This window comes from Myxine glutinosa, chromosome 2 (genome assembly GCF_964187855.1).
Source record: "Myxine glutinosa chromosome 2, kmMyxGlut1.1, whole genome shotgun sequence".
NCBI classification, from domain to species: Eukaryota; Metazoa; Chordata; class Myxini; order Myxiniformes; family Myxinidae; genus Myxine; species Myxine glutinosa.
In genome coordinates this window covers 119,353,644-119,376,675 of record NC_136262.1, presented here as the reverse complement: position 1 = coordinate 119,376,675, position 23,032 = coordinate 119,353,644, and the positions used below count along the sequence as shown (strand labels likewise).

The 23,032-nt window shown below is 45.7% G+C and overlaps 1 protein-coding gene across 2 annotated transcripts; it reads left to right on the top strand.

The window, feature by feature from the left end:
- Window positions 1-8,957: 8,957 nt before the first annotated feature.
- Window positions 8,958-21,090, top strand: AURKAIP1 (aurora kinase A interacting protein 1). 2 transcript variants are annotated; one of them, XM_068107342.2, is made up of 5 exons: window positions 8,958-9,012; window positions 14,397-14,485; window positions 15,363-15,988; window positions 16,428-16,466; window positions 18,182-21,090. In XM_068107342.2, the coding sequence occupies exons 2-5, from the start codon at window positions 14,437-14,439 to the stop codon at window positions 18,299-18,301; spliced, it is 834 nt and encodes a 277-aa protein (XP_067963443.2). In that variant the 5' UTR covers window positions 8,958-9,012; window positions 14,397-14,436; the 3' UTR covers window positions 18,302-21,090. The 2 variants fall into 2 exon arrangements, with proteins under 2 accessions (XP_067963443.2, XP_067963444.2); XM_068107343.2 differs by having other exon boundaries at window positions 8,983-9,012; window positions 18,231-21,090.
- Window positions 21,091-23,032: the final 1,942 nt, after the last annotated feature.

The following is a 23,032-nucleotide window of genomic DNA, read 5'->3' as shown; positions in this document are numbered from 1 at the left end:
CAAAGATGCGTCATGCGTGCTTTATTTGTCAAAGATGCGTCAAGCTTGCTTGGTTTGTCAAAGATGGGTCACACGTGCTTGGTTTGTCAAATATGTGTCACGCGTGCTTGGTTTGTCAAGGTCGCGTCATGCGTGCGTGGTTTGTCAAGGTCGCGTCATGCATGCTTGGTTTGTGAAGGTTGCATCATGTGTGCTTTGTTTGTCAAGGTGACGTCATGCATGTTTGGTTTGTCAAGGTCGCGTCATGCGTGGTTGGTTTGTCAAGGATGCGTAAAGCGTGGTTGGTTTGTCAAGGTTGCGTAATGTGTGCTGGGTTTGTCAAGGTCGCGTCATGCGTGATTGGTTTGTCAAGGTTACGTCATGCGTGCTTGGTTTGGCAAGGTCACCTCATGCATGATTGTTTTGTCAAGGTCGTGTCGTGCGTGCTTGGTTTGTCAAGGTCACGTCGTGCGTCTTTGGTTTGTCAAGGTCACGTCATGCGTGCTTGGTTTTTCAAGGTCGCATCATGCGTGCTTGATTTGTCAAGGTGGCGTCATGTGTGCTTGGTTTGTCAAGGTCGCGTCATGCGTGCTTGGTTTGTCAAAGGCGCATCACGCGTGCTTGGTTTGTCAAGGTCACGTCATGCGTGCTTGGTTTGTCAAGGTCACGTCATGCATGCTTGGTTTATCAAGGTCGAGTCATGCGTGCTTGGTTTGTGAAGGTTGCATCATGTGTGCTTTGTTTGTCAAGGTGACGTCATGCATGCTTGGTTTGTCAAAGATGCGTCACACGTGCTTGGTTTGTCAAAGATGCGTCACACGTGCTTGGTTTGTCAAAGATGCGTCACACGTGCTTGGTTTGTCAAAGATGTCGTGCGTGCTAGGTTTGTCAAGGTCGCGTCATGCGTGCTTGGTTTGTCAAGGTCGCGCCATGCGTGCTTGGTTTGTGAAGGTTGCATCATGTGTGCTTTGTTTGTCAAGGTGACGTCATGCGTGCTTGGTTTGTCAAGGTCGTGTCATGTGTGCTGGGTTTGTCAAGGTCACGTCATGCCTGTTTGGTTTGTCAAGGTCGCGTCATGCGTGGTTGGTTTGTCAAGGTCGTGTCATGTGTGCTTGGTTTGTGAAGGTTGCATCATGCGTGCTTTGTTTGTCAAGTTGACCACGTGTGCTTCGTTTGACAAAGATGCGTCACACGTGCTTGGTTTGCCAAAGACGTCGTGCGTGCTTGGTGTCCCAAGGTCGCGTCATGCGTGCTTGGTTTGTCAAGGTCGCATCATGCATGCTTGGTTTGTCAAGGTCTTATCATGAGTGCTTGGTTTGTCAAGGTCGCGTCATGTGTGCTTGATTTGTCAAGGTGACGTCATGCGTGCTTGGTTTGTCAAGGTTGCGTCATGCGTGCTTGGTTTGTCAAGGTCGTGTCATGCGTGCTTGGTTTGTCAAGGTCGCGTCATGTGTGTTTGATTTGTCAAGGTGATGTCATGCATGCTTGGTTTGTCAAGGTCGCGTCATGTGTGCTTTATTTGTCAAGGTGACGTCACGCGTGCTTGGTTTGTCAAAGATGCGTCACACGCGCTTGGTTTGTCGAGGTCACGTCATGAGTGCTTGGTTTGTCAAGGTCGCGTCATGTGTGCTTGGTTTGTGAAGGTTGCATCATGCGTGCTTTGTTTGTCAAGGTGACGTCATGCGTGATTGGTTTGTCAAGGTCTCATCATGCGTGCTTGGTTTGTCAAGGTGACGTCGTACATGCTTGGTTTGTCAAGATCGTGTCATGTGTGCTTGGTTTGTGAAGGTTGCATCATTCGTGCTTGGTTTGTGAAGGTTGCATCATGCGTGCTTTGTCAAGGTGACGTCATGCATGCTTGGTTTTTTAAGGTGATGTCACACGTGCTTGGTTTGTCAAAGATGCGTCACACGTGCTTGGTTTGTCAAAGATGCGTCGCACGTGCTTGGTTTGTCAAAGATGTCGTGCGTGCTCGGTTTGTCAAGGTCGTGCCATGCGTGCTTGGTTTGTCAAGGTCGCATCATGCGTGCTTGGTTTGTCAAGGTCGTGTCATGTGTGCTTGGTTTGTCAAGGTCACGTCATGCCTGTTTGGTTTGTCAAGGTCGCGTCATGCGTGGTTGGTTTGTCAAGGTCGTGTCATGTGTGCTTGGTTTGTGAAGGTTGCATCATGCGTGCTTTGTTTGTCAAGTTGACCACGTGTGCTTCGTTTGACAAAGATGCGTCACACGTGCTTGGTTTGTCAAAGATTTCGTGCGTGCTTGGTTTGCCAAGGTCGCGTCATGCGTGCTTGGTTTGCCAAGGTCATGTCATGTGTGCTTGGTTTGTGAAGGTTGCATCATGCGTGCTTTGTTTGTCAAGTTGACCACGTGTGCTTCGTTTGACAAAGATGCGTCACACGTGCTTGGTTTGTCAAAGATTTCGTGCGTGCTTGGTTTGTCAAGGTCACGTCATGCCTGTTTGGTTTGTCAAGGTCGCGTCATGCGTGGTTGGTTTGTCAAGGTCGTGTCATGTGTGCTTGGTTTGTGAAGGTTGCATCATGCGTGCTTTGTTTGTCAAGTTGACCACGTGTGCTTCGTTTGACAAAGATGCGTCACACGTGCTTGGTTTGCCAAAGACGTCGTGCGTGCTTGGTGTCCCAAGGTCGCGTCATGCGTGCTTGGTTTGTCAAGGTCGCATCATGCATGCTTGGTTTGTCAAGGTCTTATCATGAGTGCTTGGTTTGTCAAGGTCGCGTCATGTGTGCTTGATTTGTCAAGGTGACGTCATGCGTGCTTGGTTTGTCAAGGTTGCGTCATGCGTGCTTGGTTTGTCAAGGTCGCGTCATGAGTGCTTGGTGGTTTCTGAAGGTTGAGTCATGCGTGCTTGGTGGTTTGTCAAAGATGCGTCATGCGTGCTTTATTTGTCAAAGATGCGTCAAGCTTGCTTGGTTTGTCAAAGATGGGTCACACGTGCTTGGTTTGTCAAATATGTGTCATGCGTGCTTGGTTTGTCAAGGTCGCGTCATGCGTGCGTGGTTTGTCAAGGTCGCGTCATGCATGCTTGGTTTGTGAAGGTTGCATCATGTGTGCTTTGTTTGTCAAGGTGACGTCATGCATGTTTGGTTTGTCAAGGTCGCGTCATGCGTGGTTGGTTTGTCAAGGATGCGTAAAGCGTGGTTGGTTTGTCAAGGTTGCGTAATGCGTGCTGGGTTTGTCAAGGTCGCGTCATGCGTGATTGGTTTGTCAAGGTTACGTCATGCGTGCTTGGTTTGGCAAGGTCACCTCATGCATGATTGTTTTGTCAAGGTCGTGTCGTGCGTGCTTGGTTTGTCAAGGTCACGTCGGGCGTCTTTGGTTTGTCAAGGTCACGTCATGCGTGCTTGGTTTTTCAAGGTCGCATCATGCGTGCTTGATTTGTCAAGGTGGCGTCATGTGTGCTTGGTTTGTCAAGGTCGCGTCATGCGTGCTTGGTTTGTCAAAGGCGCATCACGCGTGCTTGGTTTGTCAAGGTCACGTCATGCGTGCTTGGTTTGTCAAGGTCACGTCATGCGTGCTTGGTTTGTCAAGGTCACGTCATGCATGCTTGGTTTATCAAGGTCGAGTCATGCGTGCTTGGTTTGTGAAGGTTGCATCATGTGTGCTTTGTTTGTCAAGGTGACGTCATGCATGCTTGGTTTGTCAAAGATGCGTCACACGTGCTTGGTTTGTCAAAGATGCGTCACACGTGCTTGGTTTGTCAAAGATGCGTCACACGTGCTTGGTTTGTCAAAGATGTCGTGCGTGCTAGGTTTGTCAAGGTCGCGTCATGCGTGCTTGGTTTGTCAAGGTCGCGCCATGCGTGCTTGGTTTGTGAAGGTTGCATCATGTGTGCTTTGTTTGTCAAGGTGACGTCATGCGTGCTTGGTTTGTCAAGGTCGTGTCATGTGTGCTGGGTTTGTCAAGGTCACGTCATGCCTGTTTGGTTTGTCAAGGTCGCGTCATGCGTGGTTGGTTTGTCAAGGTCGTGTCATGTGTGCTTGGTTTGTGAAGGTTGCATCATGCGTGCTTTGTTTGTCAAGTTGACCACGTGTGCTTCGTTTGACAAAGATGCGTCACACGTGCTTGGTTTGCCAAAGACGTCGTGCGTGCTTGGTGTCCCAAGGTCGCGTCATGCGTGCTTGGTTTGTCAAGGTCGCATCATGCATGCTTGGTTTGTCAAGGTCTTATCATGAGTGCTTGGTTTGTCAAGGTCGCGTCATGTGTGCTTGATTTGTCAAGGTGACGTCATGCGTGCTTGGTTTGTCAAGGTTGCGTCATGCGTGCTTGGTTTGTCAAGGTCGTGTCATGCGTGCTTGGTTTGTCAAGGTCGCGTCATGTGTGTTTGATTTGTCAAGGTGATGTCATGCATGCTTGGTTTGTCAAGGTCGCGTCATGTGTGCTTTATTTGTCAAGGTGACGTCACGCGTGCTTGGTTTGTCAAAGATGCGTCACACGCGCTTGGTTTGTCGAGGTCACGTCATGAGTGCTTGGTTTGTCAAGGTCGCGTCATGTGTGCTTGGTTTGTGAAGGTTGCATCATGCGTGCTTTGTTTGTCAAGGTGACGTCATGCGTGATTGGTTTGTCAAGGTCTCATCATGCGTGCTTGGTTTGTCAAGGTGACGTCGTACATGCTTGGTTTGTCAAGGTCGTGTCATGTGTGCTTGGTTTGTGAAGGTTGCATCATTCGTGCTTGGTTTGTGAAGGTTGCATCATGCGTGCTTTGTCAAGGTGACGTCATGCATGCTTGGTTTTTTAAGGTGATGTCACACGTGCTTGGTTTGTCAAAGATGCGTCACACGTGCTTGGTTTGTCAAAGATGCGTCACACGTGCTTGGTTTGTCAAAGATGCGTCGCACGTGCTTGGTTTGTCAAAGATGTCGTGCGTGCTCGGTTTGTCAAGGTCGTGCCATGCGTGCTTGGTTTGTCAAGGTCGCATCATGCGTGCTTGGTTTGTCAAGGTCGTGTCATGTGTGCTTGGTTTGTCAAGGTCACGTCATGCCTGTTTGGTTTGTCAAGGTCGCGTCATGCGTGGTTGGTTTGTCAAGGTCGTGTCATGTGTGCTTGGTTTGTGAAGGTTGCATCATGCGTGCTTTGTTTGTCAAGTTGACCACGTGTGCTTCGTTTGACAAAGATGCGTCACACGTGCTTGGTTTGTCAAAGATTTCGTGCGTGCTTGGTTTGCCAAGGTCGCGTCATGCGTGCTTGGTTTGCCAAGGTCATGTCATGTGTGCTTGGTTTGTGAAGGTTGCATCATGCGTGCTTTGTTTGTCAAGTTGACCACGTGTGCTTCGTTTGACAAAGATGCGTCACACGTGCTTGGTTTGTCAAAGATTTCGTGCGTGCTTGGTTTGCCAAGGTCGCGTCATGCCTGTTTGGTTTGTCAAGGTCGCGTCATGCGTGGTTGGTTTGTCAAGGTCGCGTAATGCGTGGGTGGTTTGTCAAGGTTGCGTAATGCGTGGGTGGTTTGTCAAGGTTGCGTAATGCGTGCTGGGTTTGTCAAGGTCCCGTCATGCGTGCTTGGTTTGTCAAGGTCACGTCATGCGTGCTTGGTTTGGCAAGGTCACCTCATGCGTGCTTGTTTTGTCAAGGTCGCGTCATGCATGCTTGGTTTGTCAAGGTCGTGTCATGCGTGCTTCGTTTGTCAAGGTCGTGTCATGCGTGCTTGGTTTGTCAAGGTCATGTCATGCGTGCTTTGTTTGTCAAGGTCGCGTCATGCGTGCTTGGTTTGTCAAGGTCGCATCATGCGTGCTTGGTTTGTCAAGGTCGCGTCATGTGTGCTTGGTTTGTCAAGGTCGCGTCATGTGTGCTTGATTTGTCAAGGTGACGTCATGTGTGCTTGGTTTGTCAAGGTCGAGTCATGTGTGCTTGATTTGTCAAGGTGACGTCACGCGTGCTTGGTTTGTCAAAGAGGCGTCACACGTGTTTGGTTTGTCAAGGTCGCGTCATGTGTGCTTGGTTTGTCAAGGTCACGTCATGTGTGCTTAATTTGTCAAGGTGACGTCACGCGTGCTTGGTTTGTCAAAGATGCGTCACACATGCTTGGTTTGTCAAGGTGACGTGCATGCTTGGTTTGTCAAGGTGACGTGCATGCTTGGTTTGTCAAGGTGACGTCACGTGTGCTTGGTTTGTCAATTGTCAAAGATGCGTCACACGTGCTTGGTTTGCCAAAGACGTCGTGCGTGCTTGGTGTCCCAAGGTCGCGTCATGCGTGCTTGGTTTGTCAAGGTCGCATCATGCATGCTTGGTTTGTCAAGGTCTTATCATGAGTGCTTGGTTTGTCAAGGTCGCGTCATGTGTGCTTGATTTGTCAAGGTGACGTCATGCGTGCTTGGTTTGTCAAGGTTGCGTCATGCATGCTTGGTTTGTCAAGGTCGTGTCATGCGTGCTTGGTTTGTCAAGGTCGCGTCATGTGTGTTTGATTCGTCAAGGTGATGTCATGCATGCTTGGTTTGTCAAGGTCGCGTCATGTGTGCTTTATTTGTCAAGGTGACGTCACGCGTGCTTGGTTTGTCAATTGTCAAAGATGCGTCACACGTGCTTGGTTTGCCAAAGACGTCGTGCGTGCTTGGTGTCCCAAGGTCACGTCATGCGTGCTTGGTTTGTCAAGGTCGCGTCATGTGTGTTTGATTTGTCAAGGTGATGTCATGCATGCTTGGTTTGTCAAGGTCGCGTCATGTGTGCTTTATTTGTCAAGGTGACGTCACGCGTGCTTGGTTTGTCAAAGATGCGTCACACGTGCTTGGTTTGTCGAGGTCACGTCATGAGTGCTTGGTTTGTCAAGGTCGCGTCATGTGTGCTTGGTTTGTGAAGGTTGCATCATGCGTGCTTTGTTTGTCAAGGTGACGTCATGCGTGATTGGTTTGTCAAGGTCTCATCATGCGTGCTTGGTTTGTCAAGGTGACGTCGTACATGCTTGGTTTGTCAAGGTCGTGTCATGTGTGCTTGGTTTGTGAAGGTTGCATCATGCGTGCTTGGTTTGTGAAGGTTGCATCATGCGTGCTTTGTTTGTCAAGGTGACGTCACGTGTGCTTGGTTTGTCAAAGATGCGTCACACGTGCTTGGTTTGCCAAAGACGTCGTGCGTGCTTGGTTTGCCAAAGACGTCGTGCGTGCTTGATGTCCCAAGGTCATGCCATGCATGCTTGGTTTGTCAAGGTCGCGTCATGCGTGCTTGTTTTGTCAAGGTCGTGTCATGTGCTTGATTTGTCAAGGTCGCGTCATGTGCTTGATTTGTCAAAGATGCGTCACACGTGCTTGTTTTGTCACGGTCGCGTCATGCGTGCTTGATTTGTCAAAGATGCATCACACGTGCTTGTTTTGTCACGGTCGCGTCATGAGTGCTTGCTTTGTCAAAGATGCGTCACACGTGCTTGCTTTGTCACGGTCGCGTCATGAGTGCTTGATTTGTCGAAGATGCGTCACACGTGCTTGTTTTGTCACGGTCGCGTCATGCGTGCTTGATTTGTCAAGGTCGCGTCATGAGTGCTTGGTTTGTCAAGGTCACGTCATGCGTGCTTGGTTTGTCAAGGTGACGTCATGCGTGCTTGGTTTGTCAAGGTCGCGTCATGCATGCTTGGTTTGTCACGGTCGTGTCATGCATGCTTGGTTTGTCAAGGTCACGTCATGCATGCTTGATTTGTCAAGGTCACGTCATGCGTGCTTGGTTTGTTAAGTTCGCGTCATGCGTGCTTGGTTTGTCAAGGTCACGTCATGCGTGCTTGGTTTGTCAAGGTCATGTCATGCGTGCTTGGTTTGTTAAGTTCGTGTCATGTGTGCTTGATTTGTCAAGGTGGCGTCATGTGTGCTTGGTTTGTCAAGGTTGCGTCATGCGTGCTTGGTTTGTCAAGGTCACGTCATGCGTGCTTGTTTTGTCAAGGTCGTGTCATGTGTGCTTGATTTGTCAAGGTCGTGTCATGTGCTTGATTTGTCAAGGTCGCGTCATGCGTGCTTGGTTTGTCACGGTCGCGTCATGAGTGCTTGATTTGTCAAAGATGCGTCACACGTGCTTGTTTTGTCACGGTCGCGTCATGAGTGCTTGGTTTGTCAAGGTCACGTCATGCGTGCTTGGTTTGTCAAGGTGACGTCATGCATGCTTGTTTTGTCAAGGTCGTGTCATGTGTGCTTGATTTGTCAAGGTCGCGTCATGAGTGCTTGATTTGTCAAGGTCGCGTCATGAGTGCTTGGTTTGTCAAGGTGACGTCATGCATGCTTGGTTTGTCAAGGTCGCGTCATGCGTGCTTGGTTTGTCATGGTCGTGTCATGCGTGCTTGGTTTGTCAAGGTCACGTCATGCATGCTTGATTTGTCAAGGTCATGTCATGCGTGCTTGGTTTGTTAAGTTCGCGTCATGCGTGCTTGGGTTGTCAAGGTCACGTCATGCATGCTTGGTTTGTCAAGGTCGCGTCATGCGTGCTTGTTTTGTCAAGGTCGTGTCATGTGTGCTTGATTTGTCAAGGTCGCGTCATGAGTGCTTGATTTGTCAAGGTCGCGTCATGAGTGCTTGATTTGTCAAAGATGCGTCATGAGTGCTTGATTTGTCAAGGTCGCGTCATGAGTGCTTGATTTGTCAAGGTCGCGTCATGAGTGCTTGATTTGTCAAAGATGCGTCATGTGTGCTTGATTTGTCAAGGTCGCGTCATGTGTGCTTGATTTGTCAAGGTCGCGTCATGAGTGCTTGATTTGTCAAGGTCGCGTCATGAGTGCTTGATTTGTCATTGTCGCGGCATGCGTGTTTGGTTTGTCGTGGTCGCGGCATGCGTGTTTGGTTTGTCATGGTCGCGTCATGCGTGCTTGGTATAGATGTGACGTCACGTTTTGGGCGCTCTCTGAAGGTAATGTTAGCTCGGATGGTCCTTCTCTCCCTCACATAGAACCAACAGGGAATGAACAACAGCTGTTATTTTTAATGTCGGTGTGAAGACCTATTCTTGTGGATAGATCTATTTCATTTATTGTAATTGAATAACCACAAAGCTTGTTGATTTGACAACAAGCTGGTTGTTCCCACAGCCCACTGTACAACTACAAGCTTGTGACGGGGTGAGGTGAATTTGAATGTGAATCGGAAATTCATTCATGGTTTTTGTTGGAAATTCTCCTTAAAATAAATGTTTAATTTTTATTCTTTGCCGAAGAAAAGTGAATTTGTTACATGTTTACATAAATATCCCATTTGAGTGGTTTTACTGTTCTTAATTGAAGGTGAGTGATGTACAGACAGGTCACAGTACAGTTCGCTACTGACGATGGTGCGATATTGAGTACAGTGTGATATCGTAATCGAGTACATGCGTGTGCTGTCGAGTACATGCGTGTGCTGTCGAGTACATGCGTGTGCTGTCGAGTACATGCGTGTGCTGTCGAGTACATGCGTGTGCTGTCGAGTACATGCGTGTGATATCGACTTCAGTGTGATATCGAGTACATGCGTGTGCTATCGAGTACAATCACAATGTGATATAGAGTACATGCGTGTGATATCGAGTACATGAGTGTGCTGTTTTGTACATGCGTGTGATATCGAGTACATGAGTGTGCTGTTTTGTACATGCGTGTGATATCGAGTACATGCGTGTGCTATCGAGTACAATCACAATGTGATGTAGAGTACATGCGTGTGATATCGAGTACATGAGTGTGCTGTTTTGTACATGCGTGTGATATCGAGTACATGCGTGTGCTATCGAGTACAATCACAATGTGATATAGAGTACATGCGTGTGATATCGAGTACATGAGTGTGCTGTTTTGTACATGCGTGTGATATCGACTTCAGTGTGATATCGAGTACATGCGTGTGCTATCGAGTACAGTGTGATATAGAGTACATGAGTGTGCTATCGAGTACATGCGTGTGATATCGAGTACATGCGTGTGCTATCGAGTACAGTGTGATATCGAGTACATGCGTGTGCTATCGAGTACCGTGTGATATAGAGTAGGCCTCCAGTGTGATTTAGAGTACATGCGTGTGATATCGAGTACATGACTCATGAGTGTGCTATCGAGTACATGAGTGTGCTATCGAGTACATGCGTGTGCTATCGAGTACAGTGTGATATAGATTATAGAGTAGGCCTACAGTGCGATCTAGAGTAGGCCTACGGCTATAGTGTGCTATCGAGTACATGAGTGCGATGTCGAGTACAGTGTGATATGGAGTATATGCGTGTGATATCGAGTACATGAGGGTGATATCGAGTACATGAGGGTGATATCGAGTACATGAGTGTGATATCGAGTACATGAGTGTGATATCGAGTACATGAGTGTGATATCGAGTACATGAGTGTGATATCGAGTACATGAGTGTGATATCGAGTACATGAGTGTGATATCGAGTACATGAGTGTGATATCGAGTACATGAGTGTGATATCGAGTACATGAGTGTGATATCGAGTACATGAGTGTGATATCGAGTACATGAGTGTGATATCGAGTACATGAGTGTGATATCGAGTACATGAGTGTGATATCGAGTACATGAGTGTGATATCGAGTACATGAGTGTGATATCGAGTACATGAGTGTGCTATCGAGTACATGAGTGTGATATCGAGTACATGAGTGTGATATCGAGTACATGAGTGTGCTATCGAGTACATGAGTGTGCTATCGAGTATATGAGTGTGCTATCGAGTATATGAGTGTGCTATCGAGTACATGAGTGTGACATCGAGTACATGAGTGTGACATCGAGTACATGTGTGTGATATCGAGTACATGCGTGTGATATCGAGTACATGAGTCGATATTATGAGTGTGATGTCGAGTACAGTGTGATATCTAGCACAATGTTCCATCGAGTACAGTGCAGGAGTGCTCAATTTGAATTAATTTATTCTTCTGTACTTGCTCATCCTTCTGAGGTCGGGAAAATGAGTATTACTTCATGCATGAGTATCAACAACTGAGTACCAGCTTACTGAGATGAATGAGCCATTGGAGTATCCTGTGTCAGAGTGGCGACTCATCCAGGATTGTGCCTAATTGTAATTAGTAATACTAACAAGTACAGATACATTCAAAGTACACCGCCCCCATGCCAAATAATTAAATATCCTCCAGTGCGAGGCGCCCGGCAATACCGCAGTGCAGCTCATAAAGACTGTATTTGGAGGGAGAGGTGTACAATAATTGATTGATTAATTAATTGCATAATTAAAATCACTTAAAGATTATTATAAAATATTTTCTTAATCAATTGGCTAATAGCATAACTAAACCACTCGTGCTTCATCCGGAGATGTAACTTTTAGAAATGTAATTAAATAAGTCATTAATAAAAAAATTAAATAACAAATTGATTAATCAATAAATAATTAATCGATTAATTGATCAATCAATAAATCAAAAATATCCTTTATAGCCACATCACCTGGTCACTGTCATGTCCAAATATTAGCTTCCTAGCTCAAAAGGTGCCTGAGATATTGCCGAGATGAGAAATAAAATAAATAAATAATTAATAATGAAAATAAATAAATAATAATCTTTTTTAAAAATAAAAAGTTAATCAATTGGCTAATAGAACACATAAACCACCACCATATCATCCGAATCTGTAACTTACTTTTTTAAAATTTATTTCGTCATTAATCGAATAATTAAACAATTAATCGATTAATTGATCAATCAATAAGTCAAAAATAGCCTTGACAGCCAAATCACTTGGTCATTGTCATGTTCAAATATCAGCTTCCTCGCTCAAAAGGTGCCTGAGATATTGCCCAGATGAGAAAGGAAATATATAAGTCCTTAATTAATCGATAATAATTAAGTAACTCGTCAATAAATTGATTAATCAAAAAAACAAAAAATACAGTTTTTGACAAAGGACTTGCTCACTATTGTGCCTAAATGTCAGCTTCCTAGCTCAAAGGATGGTTGAGATATCACCTGGACAAACAAACAAACAAACAAACAAGAAAGAAAACAAACAACCAGAGTCAAAACTGAGTACTCCCTTTCAGCGTGCGTCATTGCCGAGCCCTCTTCGGTGCCCGGCAATGACATTATGCAGCGCCTGGAGATGGCATAGGAAAGGAGCGGTGTACAACATAGGGGCAATACCCCTGGACGCTCACCTGGTAGAATAAAGCAGTATACTACACCGACTAAAGGTATTTCAAACAGTATCACGGTGTTTTTTAACCAATTTCAATGGTTGCTGGAAGACAGGACAGCATGTACAATCATACTAATGTAATCATAAGACTATAAACAAACAAAATAGAAGAAAACACCTATTTGTGGGGCAACCCCTTCCCCCCCCCCCCCCCAGCCCCATCCCCATAGACTACCTTTGACCCCAATTTTCATTTTATTTAATGCCGTGAACAAACTTTGGTGCATCATGGCTGGTGAAGGTTGTGGTGAAGTTTCGTCATAATTGCGTGTAGTTTCTGAGAAAAAAGCAAATGCCTATTTTTTGGGGGGGGGGGGGGGGGGGGTCAAACCTGGACTCAATTTGACCCCCTGTAGACACCCTTGGACTTCGATTTTCTTAGTGTGGTGAACAAACATTGGTACTTCACGGGTGATGAAGGTTGTGGTCAAGTTTCATCGAAATAGTGTGTGTAGTTTCTGAGGAAAAAGCAAATCCCTCTTTTGGGGGGTCAAACATGGATCCACTTTGACCCCCTGTAAACCCCCTTATACCCCGATTTTATTATAATTATTATTATTTTTTGTTTTTGTTAATGCCGTGAACAAACTTTAGTCACAACACAACAAGTATAACTTGTGCCAAGTTTGGTCACGATCCCTTCATTGGTTTCGGAGAAGAACTTGCAAGTGTTTATGGACTGACGGACGGACGACGCGCCATTGCATAAGCTCTCCGGGAATTTGTTCCAGGTGAGATAAAAATTGACCAAGATACAACAATACAGGAGATAGACAACGAAGCATCTTACAAATACCTTGGAGTCGGAAGAGGACCACCATATTTATCATTAAAAAATTCACAAAACAATTACCAAAGAATACCTGTGTAGAACGAGGCTAATCCTGAAAACATATGTCACCCCAAGAAACAAAATCAAAGCCATAAACCAACTTGCACTACCAGTGTTCCAGTACAGCTGAGGAATAGTAAACTGACCACAATCGGATATCAAAAAACTAGATATAAAACAAGGAAACTCCTCACTATGCACAAAATGTCCTTCAAAAATCAGTGCATCCCAAGAATGTACCTGTCGAGGGAAGAAGGAGGTGGTGGCCTGATGTAACTCAATCAAGTGCACAGAGCAACGACTGTATGATTGGCAGATTACTTGAAAATCTCAGACGACTGAATACAATTTGTGTACAAACATGAACACAGCAAGCCAGAAAAGGTATCTCTCACTCACCTTGCAAAAACTTCCAAAAACAGGTGTGAATGGAAGATGTCACACACCAAACGGAAACGGCAACAAATACAGCCCCAACGATTGCAAAAAAGACAAAATAAAAATACAAGATGAAATACCAGCAGATATATACTAACAACTGGGAGAAAGACAAAATAGCAGGGATATATATATAAAAACGAATTGGACAGAATGGGAGTAGACAAAGAAGGATCACTGGAATGGCTAAGAAGAGGTCAGCTCAACTGGGACGGAGAACGAATCATAATAAATGCCAAAGACGAAGGACTCTACACCAATGGCTTTAAGAAGATGGCGGGACTGAGTCAATCGGACAAGTTTCGGGTTCTGCAAGGTAGAAACAGAAAGCAAGAGTCACCTATTAAGATATTTAAAAAAACTCATGTCAGAACAGCTGTACACCCAAAGGCACAAGAAGGTATGTCGAGTAATTATTCCAACAAAGTATGTAAGTGAATTAACGAATACTTTGTGTGTTAATCGATTAGAAACTGATGAATGAGAAGGGGTCTGATCAACGAGGAATCATTTACTAAAATAAATAGTCAAGAGGAAGATGGGGGCGGTAACAAAATGAGACAGAGGCAAGTAACAAAATGATTGCACAAATGTGAAAATTAAATACAAATACAATTAGAACCTAAACTTGTCTCTTGCATACAAGTTGTTAAAGTATAGCCTAAAACCCTAAATGAGCCACTGTGGCACAAAACACATAAGGTACCTCGTTTTGAAGAAAGCTGGTTCATTCGAGGCATTTCTATAACGTTATACCTCGGCTGTTTTCCTTTCCACAATTCTGGATTAACATGCTCATCCTAGTCCCGCTGCACATTCCCCAGATCCAGGGTCCTCAGCGTGCTGGGTCCCCCCACACAGGGTCTATCACCCTCGGATTCCGTTTTGTTCCTGTCCTACCATATTGTCCTCTGTCTCGTCGCAATGCTGTGTTGTCCGTGGCTGCAGTTTCTTCAGATCGATTTTATAATCCTGGGACAACATGCAGGATTGTCTCAATAAAGAAAGTGTTTTCATTTTGCAGAAAACGCATTCATTTTATTGGTCTCTGATGCTGGAGGGAAATGGCCTTGCACAGGATCATCCTTCGAATCTCAACACTCAATCTGACAGGTACCACAGTCCCTCCTTTATCCTCGCTAACTTCCCTGCCTCAACTCCTCTTCCTCTTCCTTTCCTTCCCACATGTAAATGTGCTTTTCAAAATGATTTATCTCGGGCTTAGTGAGAAGTTTTAGCGCACACTGATACACAACGATGTACTTTAGTATATTAGTAAATATCACTTGGTGTACTTTAGCACAAAATTCAAATATATCACTATATAATGGATAAATACCTAGTAGATGTTCCAGAATAGTAGGATACACCAGTAGGATACAGTACAGTAGATACAGTACATACAGTTCCAGTAGGATACACCTAGTAGATGGGAATTGAACCTGGAATCCCAACATCATGAGCCATTGGTTCCCATGGTGGTGGGGGGTTTGCAGGATGGCCTAGGTTATAGGTATGCACATTCACCTGTTGGCTGTCCAGCATGGGTTCGAATCCTGACCCTGCTATTAACTGTCATCTTGGGGTTTCACAGGCAGGTGATTCATCAACATGTGTGCCGTCCCTCGGATGGACGTTGAAAGGGTGTCCCGTCTACCGGTATTAGTCAGTCGACGTGAAGGATCCCGCGAAGAGTAGGTGAGTTATCACCGGCACCCTGAAACAAATTACAAATTCCTGCTCTAACCGACTGGGGGGCACAGCAGATGCCACCCTGCCACCTTGTTCGTTATGCATACCGAAGAAGAAGTACGCTCACATGGCAATGCTAAGTAGGCCGACCCAGCCTTGTAAGTGTTTGTACAATTGTATTTGCTGTTTTGAATGGAATGTGCCTTTGTTCACGCAATATCTAAGTGGAACATTGTCCAACTATGAGATCGCTAATATTTTCCCCCTTTTACCAAACCTTCATTTCATCCCCATTCAGCAACCGGGAGATTCCTTTCCGTGGGAGAGAAGTTTGCTGAAAACAGAAGTTTGTGGGCGAAACAGGAAGGGGTATCGCGAGCTCGGAGTCTGGCGACTCCTTGGGTTTGGAGGGCTTGTTATGCGGCGAACGTGGAACATCCGGGAACCGGGTATGGAGGACACCACGGGTTGTTGGGAGGGACCTTGGGAAAGCAGGTGCACGGAATTGGAGCCGAGGTAGGAGAGAAACTATGGCGGTTCAAAGGCAGCGACGAAAGGTGGTTGAAGAGATGGGAAAATGGAGTGGGAGAGAAATGCGGAATACCTGGAGTCATGGACACAGAGCAGCTCAATAAGTTTGGAGTCTCCATTGGAGAACTTCTTGAGGGGTTTGAATCAAAACAGCGGTGGATGTGTACATGCTTGGGTATATGGGATTTGGGGCTGCAGTCATCCCAAGAGGCCTGCCTCGTCCTGACAGCACTTCAGCCCAATGGGAATCTCCAAAGGCCCGACGAGATCCAGGCCAGGAATGTGCTGAAAATCAGACGCAGGAAGATGAAGCACCATCAGTACAAGCGCTGGCTCAAGAGGACCAAGTTTCAGCGGCGAAAGCGTGACCACTTTGTTCGTGTGCGCAAACAGGTAAAGGACCTTTCTATGGATTCGTTTATCCTTGGTGACCGCATCATGCCCATCGTAACTTTAACCGTTAACGACATGAAGGTAAAACTGCTCTGGGGTTGAGGAAACGAATCCCATCGGAGTCTTAAACCCCACAGCTCGTCAGAGCAGAACCTTCTCGGGGTCCATTTTGTGACTGATTGATACCGAGGAAAGATGATTATTTGAAGTGTTGAGTGACATAATCCTGGACAATAGACAAAGGGCTTCCGGTAGAATGTTGAAATGGAAAGTGGTGCACAGTGACGTAACACAGGTGTGGAGGCCATGATTGTTTGCATTTCAGATAAATAACTTCAATGGAGATGGAAATGGAATGCATGACCATGGATTTATGGTTACCTGGACCCGATAACTAACTCTTCCATCTTTCTCCTCTTCTCTCCTCCCAACCATACAGAAGCGTTTTGAAGAAGAGCTCAAAGAGATTTTGAAAAAGGTTGGGTTGGACACATTTCCAGAAGGCTACACCGTTCCTAACATTTACATGAAGAAACACCATGATCATAAAATAAGAAGAAAGCAAAGTAGTGATGGAGGCAGTGATGGGACTTAAATGCTTGGGAGGAGGGAGGGTGTAGGGTGGCCTGAGGCTAGACATGAATGATGTACTTGTGCAGCATGGGGGATGAGGAGAGGGAGTAATATAAAGTGTATGGAGGGGGGATGGCGGAATGTCAGGGTGTGGGGAGAAGAAGAGAAAGTAGAATGTGAGGATGTGTGGAAGAGTGTGAGGTTGTGGGGGTAGGGAGAGGGGATAGAATGTGAGGATATGGGGGGAAGAGTGTGAGAGTGTGGAGGGAGGGAGAGGGGTGTGGAGGAGGCAGAGATAGGAATATGAGGGTGTGGAGGAGGCAGAGATAGGAATATGAGGGTGTGGAGGAGGCAGAGATAGGAATATGAGGGTGTGGAGGAGGCAGAGAGAAGAATATGAGGGTGTGGAGGAGGCAGAGAGAAGAATATGAGGGTGTGGAGGAGGCAGAGAGAAGAATATGAGGGTGTGGAGGAGGCAGAGAGAGGGGAATATGAGCGTGTGGAGGAGGCAGAGAGAGGGGAATATGAGGGTGTGGAGGAGGCAGAGAAAAGGGGATATGAGCGTGTGTAGGAGGCAGAGAGAGGGGAATATGAGGGTGTGGAGGCAGAGAGAGGGGAATATGAGGGTGTGGAGGAGGCAGAGAAAGGGGAATATGAGGGTGTGGAGGAGGCAGAGAGAGGGGAATTATGAGTGTGTGGAGGAGGCAGAGAGAGGGGAATATGAGGGTGTGGAGGAGGCAGAGAGAGGGGAATATGAGCTTTTGGAGGAGGCAGAGAGAGGGGAGTATGAGGGTGTGGAAGAGGCAGAGATAGGGGAATATGAGGGTGTGGAGGAGGCAGAGAGAAGAATATGAGGGTGTGGAGGAGGCAGAGAGAAGAATATGAGCGTGTGGAGGAGGCAGAGAGAGGGGAATATGAGCGTGTGGAGGAGGCAGAGAGTGGGGAATATGAGCGTGTGGAGGAGGCAGAGAGAGGGGAATATGAGCGTGTGGAGGAGGCAGAGAGAGGGGAATATGAGCGTGTGGAGGAGGCAGAGAGAGAGGAATATGAAGATGTGGAGGAGGCAGAGAAAAGGGAATATGAGCGTGTGTAGGAGGCAGAGAGAGGGGAATATGAGGGTGTGGAGGCAGAGAGAGGGGAATATGAGGGTGTGGAGGCAGAGAGAGGAGAATATGAGGGTGTGGAGGCAGAGAGAGGGGAATATGAGGGTGTGGAGGAGGCAGAGAGAGGGGAATTATGAGCATGTGGAGGAGGCAGAGAGAGGGGAATATGAGGGTGTGGAGGAGGCAGAGAGAGGGGAATATGAGCTTTTGGAGGAGGCAGAGAGAGGGGAGTATGAGGGTGTGGAGGAGGCAGAGAGAGGAGAATATGAGGATGTGGAGGAAGAGAGTGAGTGAGTGAATGAATTGGTGATGTCTGTTTTCAAACAAGGAACTGCAGTTGAGAGACATCAGAGTTTCGGATGGTACTGTACTTGGCATTCAACCATCATGAGTGAAAATGTTCCCATTGAAAGTCCACATAGGTCAACCCTTGCTGAACCCCAATTGTTCAGGATGTTGAAAGACTCTAAAAAATAAAAACAATGAATATGTTTGTGAAGTTTTTTTGTTTTGACAGGGATTAGGACTTGTGGAGAAATTTCAACAAATTGTGCACATACATGCAGACAAACACACGAGACAAGGTGGACTTCAGGCAAACGTACGAGACAACACAAGACCTCAGACAAACGTATGAGACAACGCAAGACTTCAGAGCTTGTGGAAGGTGAACTTCCTGGGGCACTCTGGGTACTGGTGATGCCATCTTTATGACGTCATGCTGGCTCTGCACTTAAGGGGGGAGGGGAATGGAAGATAAATTTCCTCCTGTCTGTGGTTGCCAACCTATGGTTGTGTGTTTGTGCTCCGTTCTTTTAAATGTTGAGCATCAAGTGTTCAGGCGTGGAAGCAGAACGCACCATTTTTTAAATCTTTGGTATGACCCGGATGGGATTTGAACCTCAACCTCCCAGACTCAGAGTGGACGCTCAAACCTTTACATTACACCACCGAGTGTGCATAGTTTACTCAACATTTGGTGTGTGTGTCGCCTTATCCAGCTCTTCGCCTTCACTCACTCCCATTATCGAATTCTTCGTTTATTTGTGTGGGTAGTTTGTGTAGTTAGTTTGAGTAATTGGTTTATTTATGTAATTCGTTTATCCTCATCATCCACAACCATAAATGAACTTCGTTCCAGGTGAGCTAAAAATAGGGGCAATACCCCTGGGTGCTCACCTGGTAGAATAAAGCAGTATAGTACATCGACTAAAGGTATTTTAAGCAGTATCACGGTGTTTAAACCAATTTGAATGGTTAATAGAATAAAAAGGGCAGCATTGAGAATCATACTAACATAATCATAAGACTTTAAACAAACAAAAAAATACTTATTTTGGGGGGGGGGGGAAACCTCCTTCTCCCACCCCCTTCCCCACCCATAGACTGCCTTAGACCCCGATCTTTCTAATGCTGTGAACAAACATTGGTGCATCACATGTGATGAAGGTTGTGGTGAAGTTTCATCAGAATTGCATGTGTAGTTTCTGAGAAGAAAGCAAATACCTATTTTGGGGGGTCAAACCTGGACTCGCTTTGACCCCCTCTTAGTCCCTCAAAGGGGCAGATTTTTTTTTTAATGCCGTGAACAAACTTTGGTACATCACGGGTGATGAAGGTTGTGGTTAAGTTTCATTGAAATAGTGTGTGTGGTTTCAGAGGAAAAAGCAAATTCCTATTTTGGGGGGTCAAACCTGGATCCACTTTTACCCCCGCCCCCACACTCCTCCCTGGTAGACTCCCTTAGACCCCGGTTTATATTTTTTTAATGCCGTGAACAAACTTCAGTCACAACACAACAAATATCATTTGTGCCAAGTTTGGTCACAATCCCATCAGCGGTTTCGTGGAAGTTTCAAGTGTTTACGGACTGACGGACGGACGGCGCGCCATCGCAAAAGCTAAAGACGAGTCAAATGTGTCTTAAATAAAAGTAAAAACTTAGACTTTTTTGTTATTTTTATTTTAAAATGTAAAAAAATTTGCAATTTTATTTTAAAAAATTCAAGTAATTAAAAAAAAAGAAAAAGTTTTAAACCTTTTTTTATTTTTACTGTTGATAGATGAAAATGTACCAGAAAAGGACCGTGGGACAAATTTCATCTCTCTAGGACCTATGGAACTGAGAAAACGAACGATTCCAAGATTTGAAACGGGACAAACAGAGTTCAGATGAAGTTAAATAAAAATGTAGAAAGAGCATTGATTGAGATTCATTGGGATCCTTGCATGTTTGTTGTTGTTTTTATTGGCATCATCTTTTCAATTATTCCCAAATTTGAACCATCGGTGAATTGTTATTTTTTGGGTTGATTTTAAATTCTTGAGAAGGCTTAAAAGAGATAATTTATTAAGGTTGATTGCAATTGACACTGCACAGACTTATGAGACCCCAGCTCAGAGCGTCATCGTCCTACCAATAAATTCATCATCCTGCCCATTACATCATCTCATCATCTCACCACCTGTTCAGGGTTGCTCCTCACTCACACCCAGGGGGGTCGGGGCCCTCACCCCCACCCTTTCTCTCTTTTATAACTTTTTAAGGAACTTTATTTAAGGAAGATCCTAAATTCGAGTGGCAATGAGCTCATAAATAAAGCAAAATCACAGCAGCACCTTTTTAGCTCACAGTACAGGTGTTGAAAAGTAAATAAATAAAGTATTAACAAATCTATTATACAAGTTGAAGTTGGTGCACCTTGCAGAGTACGGAACATACAGTGCGGTCCAATTGTCCAAAGTGCCATGATTGCTCCAGACAAACGGCCTCAAACAGTATATAATAAAATGCACACAAGACCAAAATTATTATTTATCCGTCATTTACCTGAATATTTTACCGAGAAAAACAAATGGTCACTTTTACTTAGCCGGATGATAGATAATAAAGGAGATAGCAGGATGTTTGGACCGATCGAGTCAATTCGCACCCTCGGCTGTTGAACATTATTGCTCCCTAAGATTGGCAAAACAATACGTGAGAAGATGGTTAATTTATAATTTTTGGACAAAGAGGATACAAACTTTTTTCTTTGGCACATTTCTGGTTAATAACTATTTTCTGTAAAGTTTGAAACTGTAACATTAACAGCGGTAAATGTTTTGTTTCCGGCCCAGAAAGCAACATCAGCTTCTGGGATTAAATGTAACGATGAGGAAATGAGGATGAGCCGATGAGGGGTTTCACTGTACTGTTTAAAAAAAATACAAGAGAAGCTTGGGCCCATTTGTCCCTTTCCCGTCTGATTGAGTCGTGTGTGGAGCCATAAATGTTACAGTTCACTGTGTATAATTGATTATTTATTAATTGCATTCCCCATTTTTCCCTTCCCCCATCCCGCCATTGAATTTGCCACCATCAGATTTAATCATCCCTGATTTGTGTAATGTTTGTGTTCAGGAAATAAACCCGTTTGGTTTTAAGAGATAAGGTTCTCGTGTTTCTCCTCAGTTCTGTGCAAGTGTGAGACCACCATGAATTGAACATTCTGAGGGAGGTAAAGCCTGTTCAGACCATCTGTTCAGCGGCGGTGTTAATCGCCCTGAACACGACAATTGGTGTCAGGAGTGGGATTGTTGAACCCACTGGACACCACAAAAATTGGTGTCAGGAGTGGGACTGTTGAACCCACTGGACAACCACAAAAATTGGTGTCAGGAGTGGGATTGTTGAACCCACCAGACAACCGCTTAACACAAAAAAGGTGCAAAAACAGATCCTTGCAACTACAGACCAATCAGCCTGCTCCCAATAATCAGCAAAGTCATGGAATCCATCATTGCTTCAGATATCAAATCCTTCCTCTTCTCCAATGGCTTGATCTCCGATCATCAATTTGGATTCAGACCAGGTCATTCTACTCTGGACATGCTGCTTCTGCTGTCTCAACAATGGATGGAGGTCCTCAATGCCAAACAGGAAATCAGAGTTGTCTCCCTTGACATATCACATGCCTCCGATACGGGCTAGCACCCAGCTCTGCTCACCAAACTCTCCTCCTATGGTATCCATGGAAATCTCCACGCATGGCTTGCGGACTTCCTCTCTGGTCGTAGTCAACGTGTGGCCCTGAATGGATTTCTCTCATCTCCCCTTCCTGTTCAGGCTGGAGTTCCCCAAGGCAGTGTTCTGGGCTCTGTGCTTTTTGTGGTCTTCATCAATGTTGGGAGAGTTGGGAGAGCGCATGGGAGTTGAGCGATCTCGCTGAAAATTTAAAAATGCAATTTTTTCAAGTTGTTTCAGCTCCAGTGGGAAGAAAGCCACTGTACATAATGGCGGACATGCAGGAGTTAGCAGCCCAATAAAGTAGCGAGGAACGAAGTGACCCAATGATGAGGATTATTGAGGAGGTTAGGAAAAGAACTTTCCCCATTCCTTGCATGAGCTGTGCTCCCTTTCCCACAGTATTGGAGCCGGTGTGACGCTTCAACTAGTGATGGAACAAATAGATTAAAAAAAAGAAGAACAAATGAAGAGAGATAGGAATGAGAATATGGGTACACGATTTTTTTTATTGAGGTTTGAAAAGAAAATGGATGACCAAATTGAACAAATAAGCAATGAAATGAAATGTGATTTGGGCATGAAGATTGAAAATAAATGGACGAAATAAAGAATGAATTGGGAGTACTGATTGATGGCCCGGAGAGGAGGAAAATGGAGGGTAAATTGGGCCACAGGTTGTGAGGACTGGAGGACAGATTGGGGGCACAGGTAGGAAAATGTTTGTTGGGTAATGGCTTGGAAGAACATCGTGCCTGGGTGGATGTCGCTTTGCTCCGGTGGAAAGAGATCGTCCATGTGACAAGCAAGGTAGAGGGTTCAGAAGGGGAGAGGTTAGGCTCCGTGGTGTGCGAGCTAACCTCAGTTGTTTGTAGTATGGCGTTCGTGGGTGCGCAGTTGGACCCGGCACAGGTTTTCCGGCATGTCCGGGCCCGACAGGGTGTTCCCCAATTCCAAATTTGGTGGAAGTGAGCTGGATGTCAGACAGGTCTGCACTGTGGAGCGAGGCTATACATCCTTCGCCGTGGGTGAGTTGGAGTCTGCGCTAGTTGTCAGTTCCCGGGGTGTTCGGAACGGACCCTGTCGAGGTCGACTCAGTGCCCAGAGTTGTCGACGTGCCACGGATGGCAGTGGATAAGAAAAATGTTGAATTGTAAAAATTGTGGTGAGAGAAAGAGTAGGCCAATGTGAGACTGTGTCGGTTTGAGCCCCATTTTGAATTTGTTGATACATGCGTTTGTTCATGTCATGTAGGAGCTGAGAGTCATGAGCAGCTGGAGGATCATGACAATGGAGAAAGGTTGGAAGAGCGGGAGGCTCAAGCCCAGCAGCGGCTGCAGGGAGGGGAAGAAAAGCCCGATG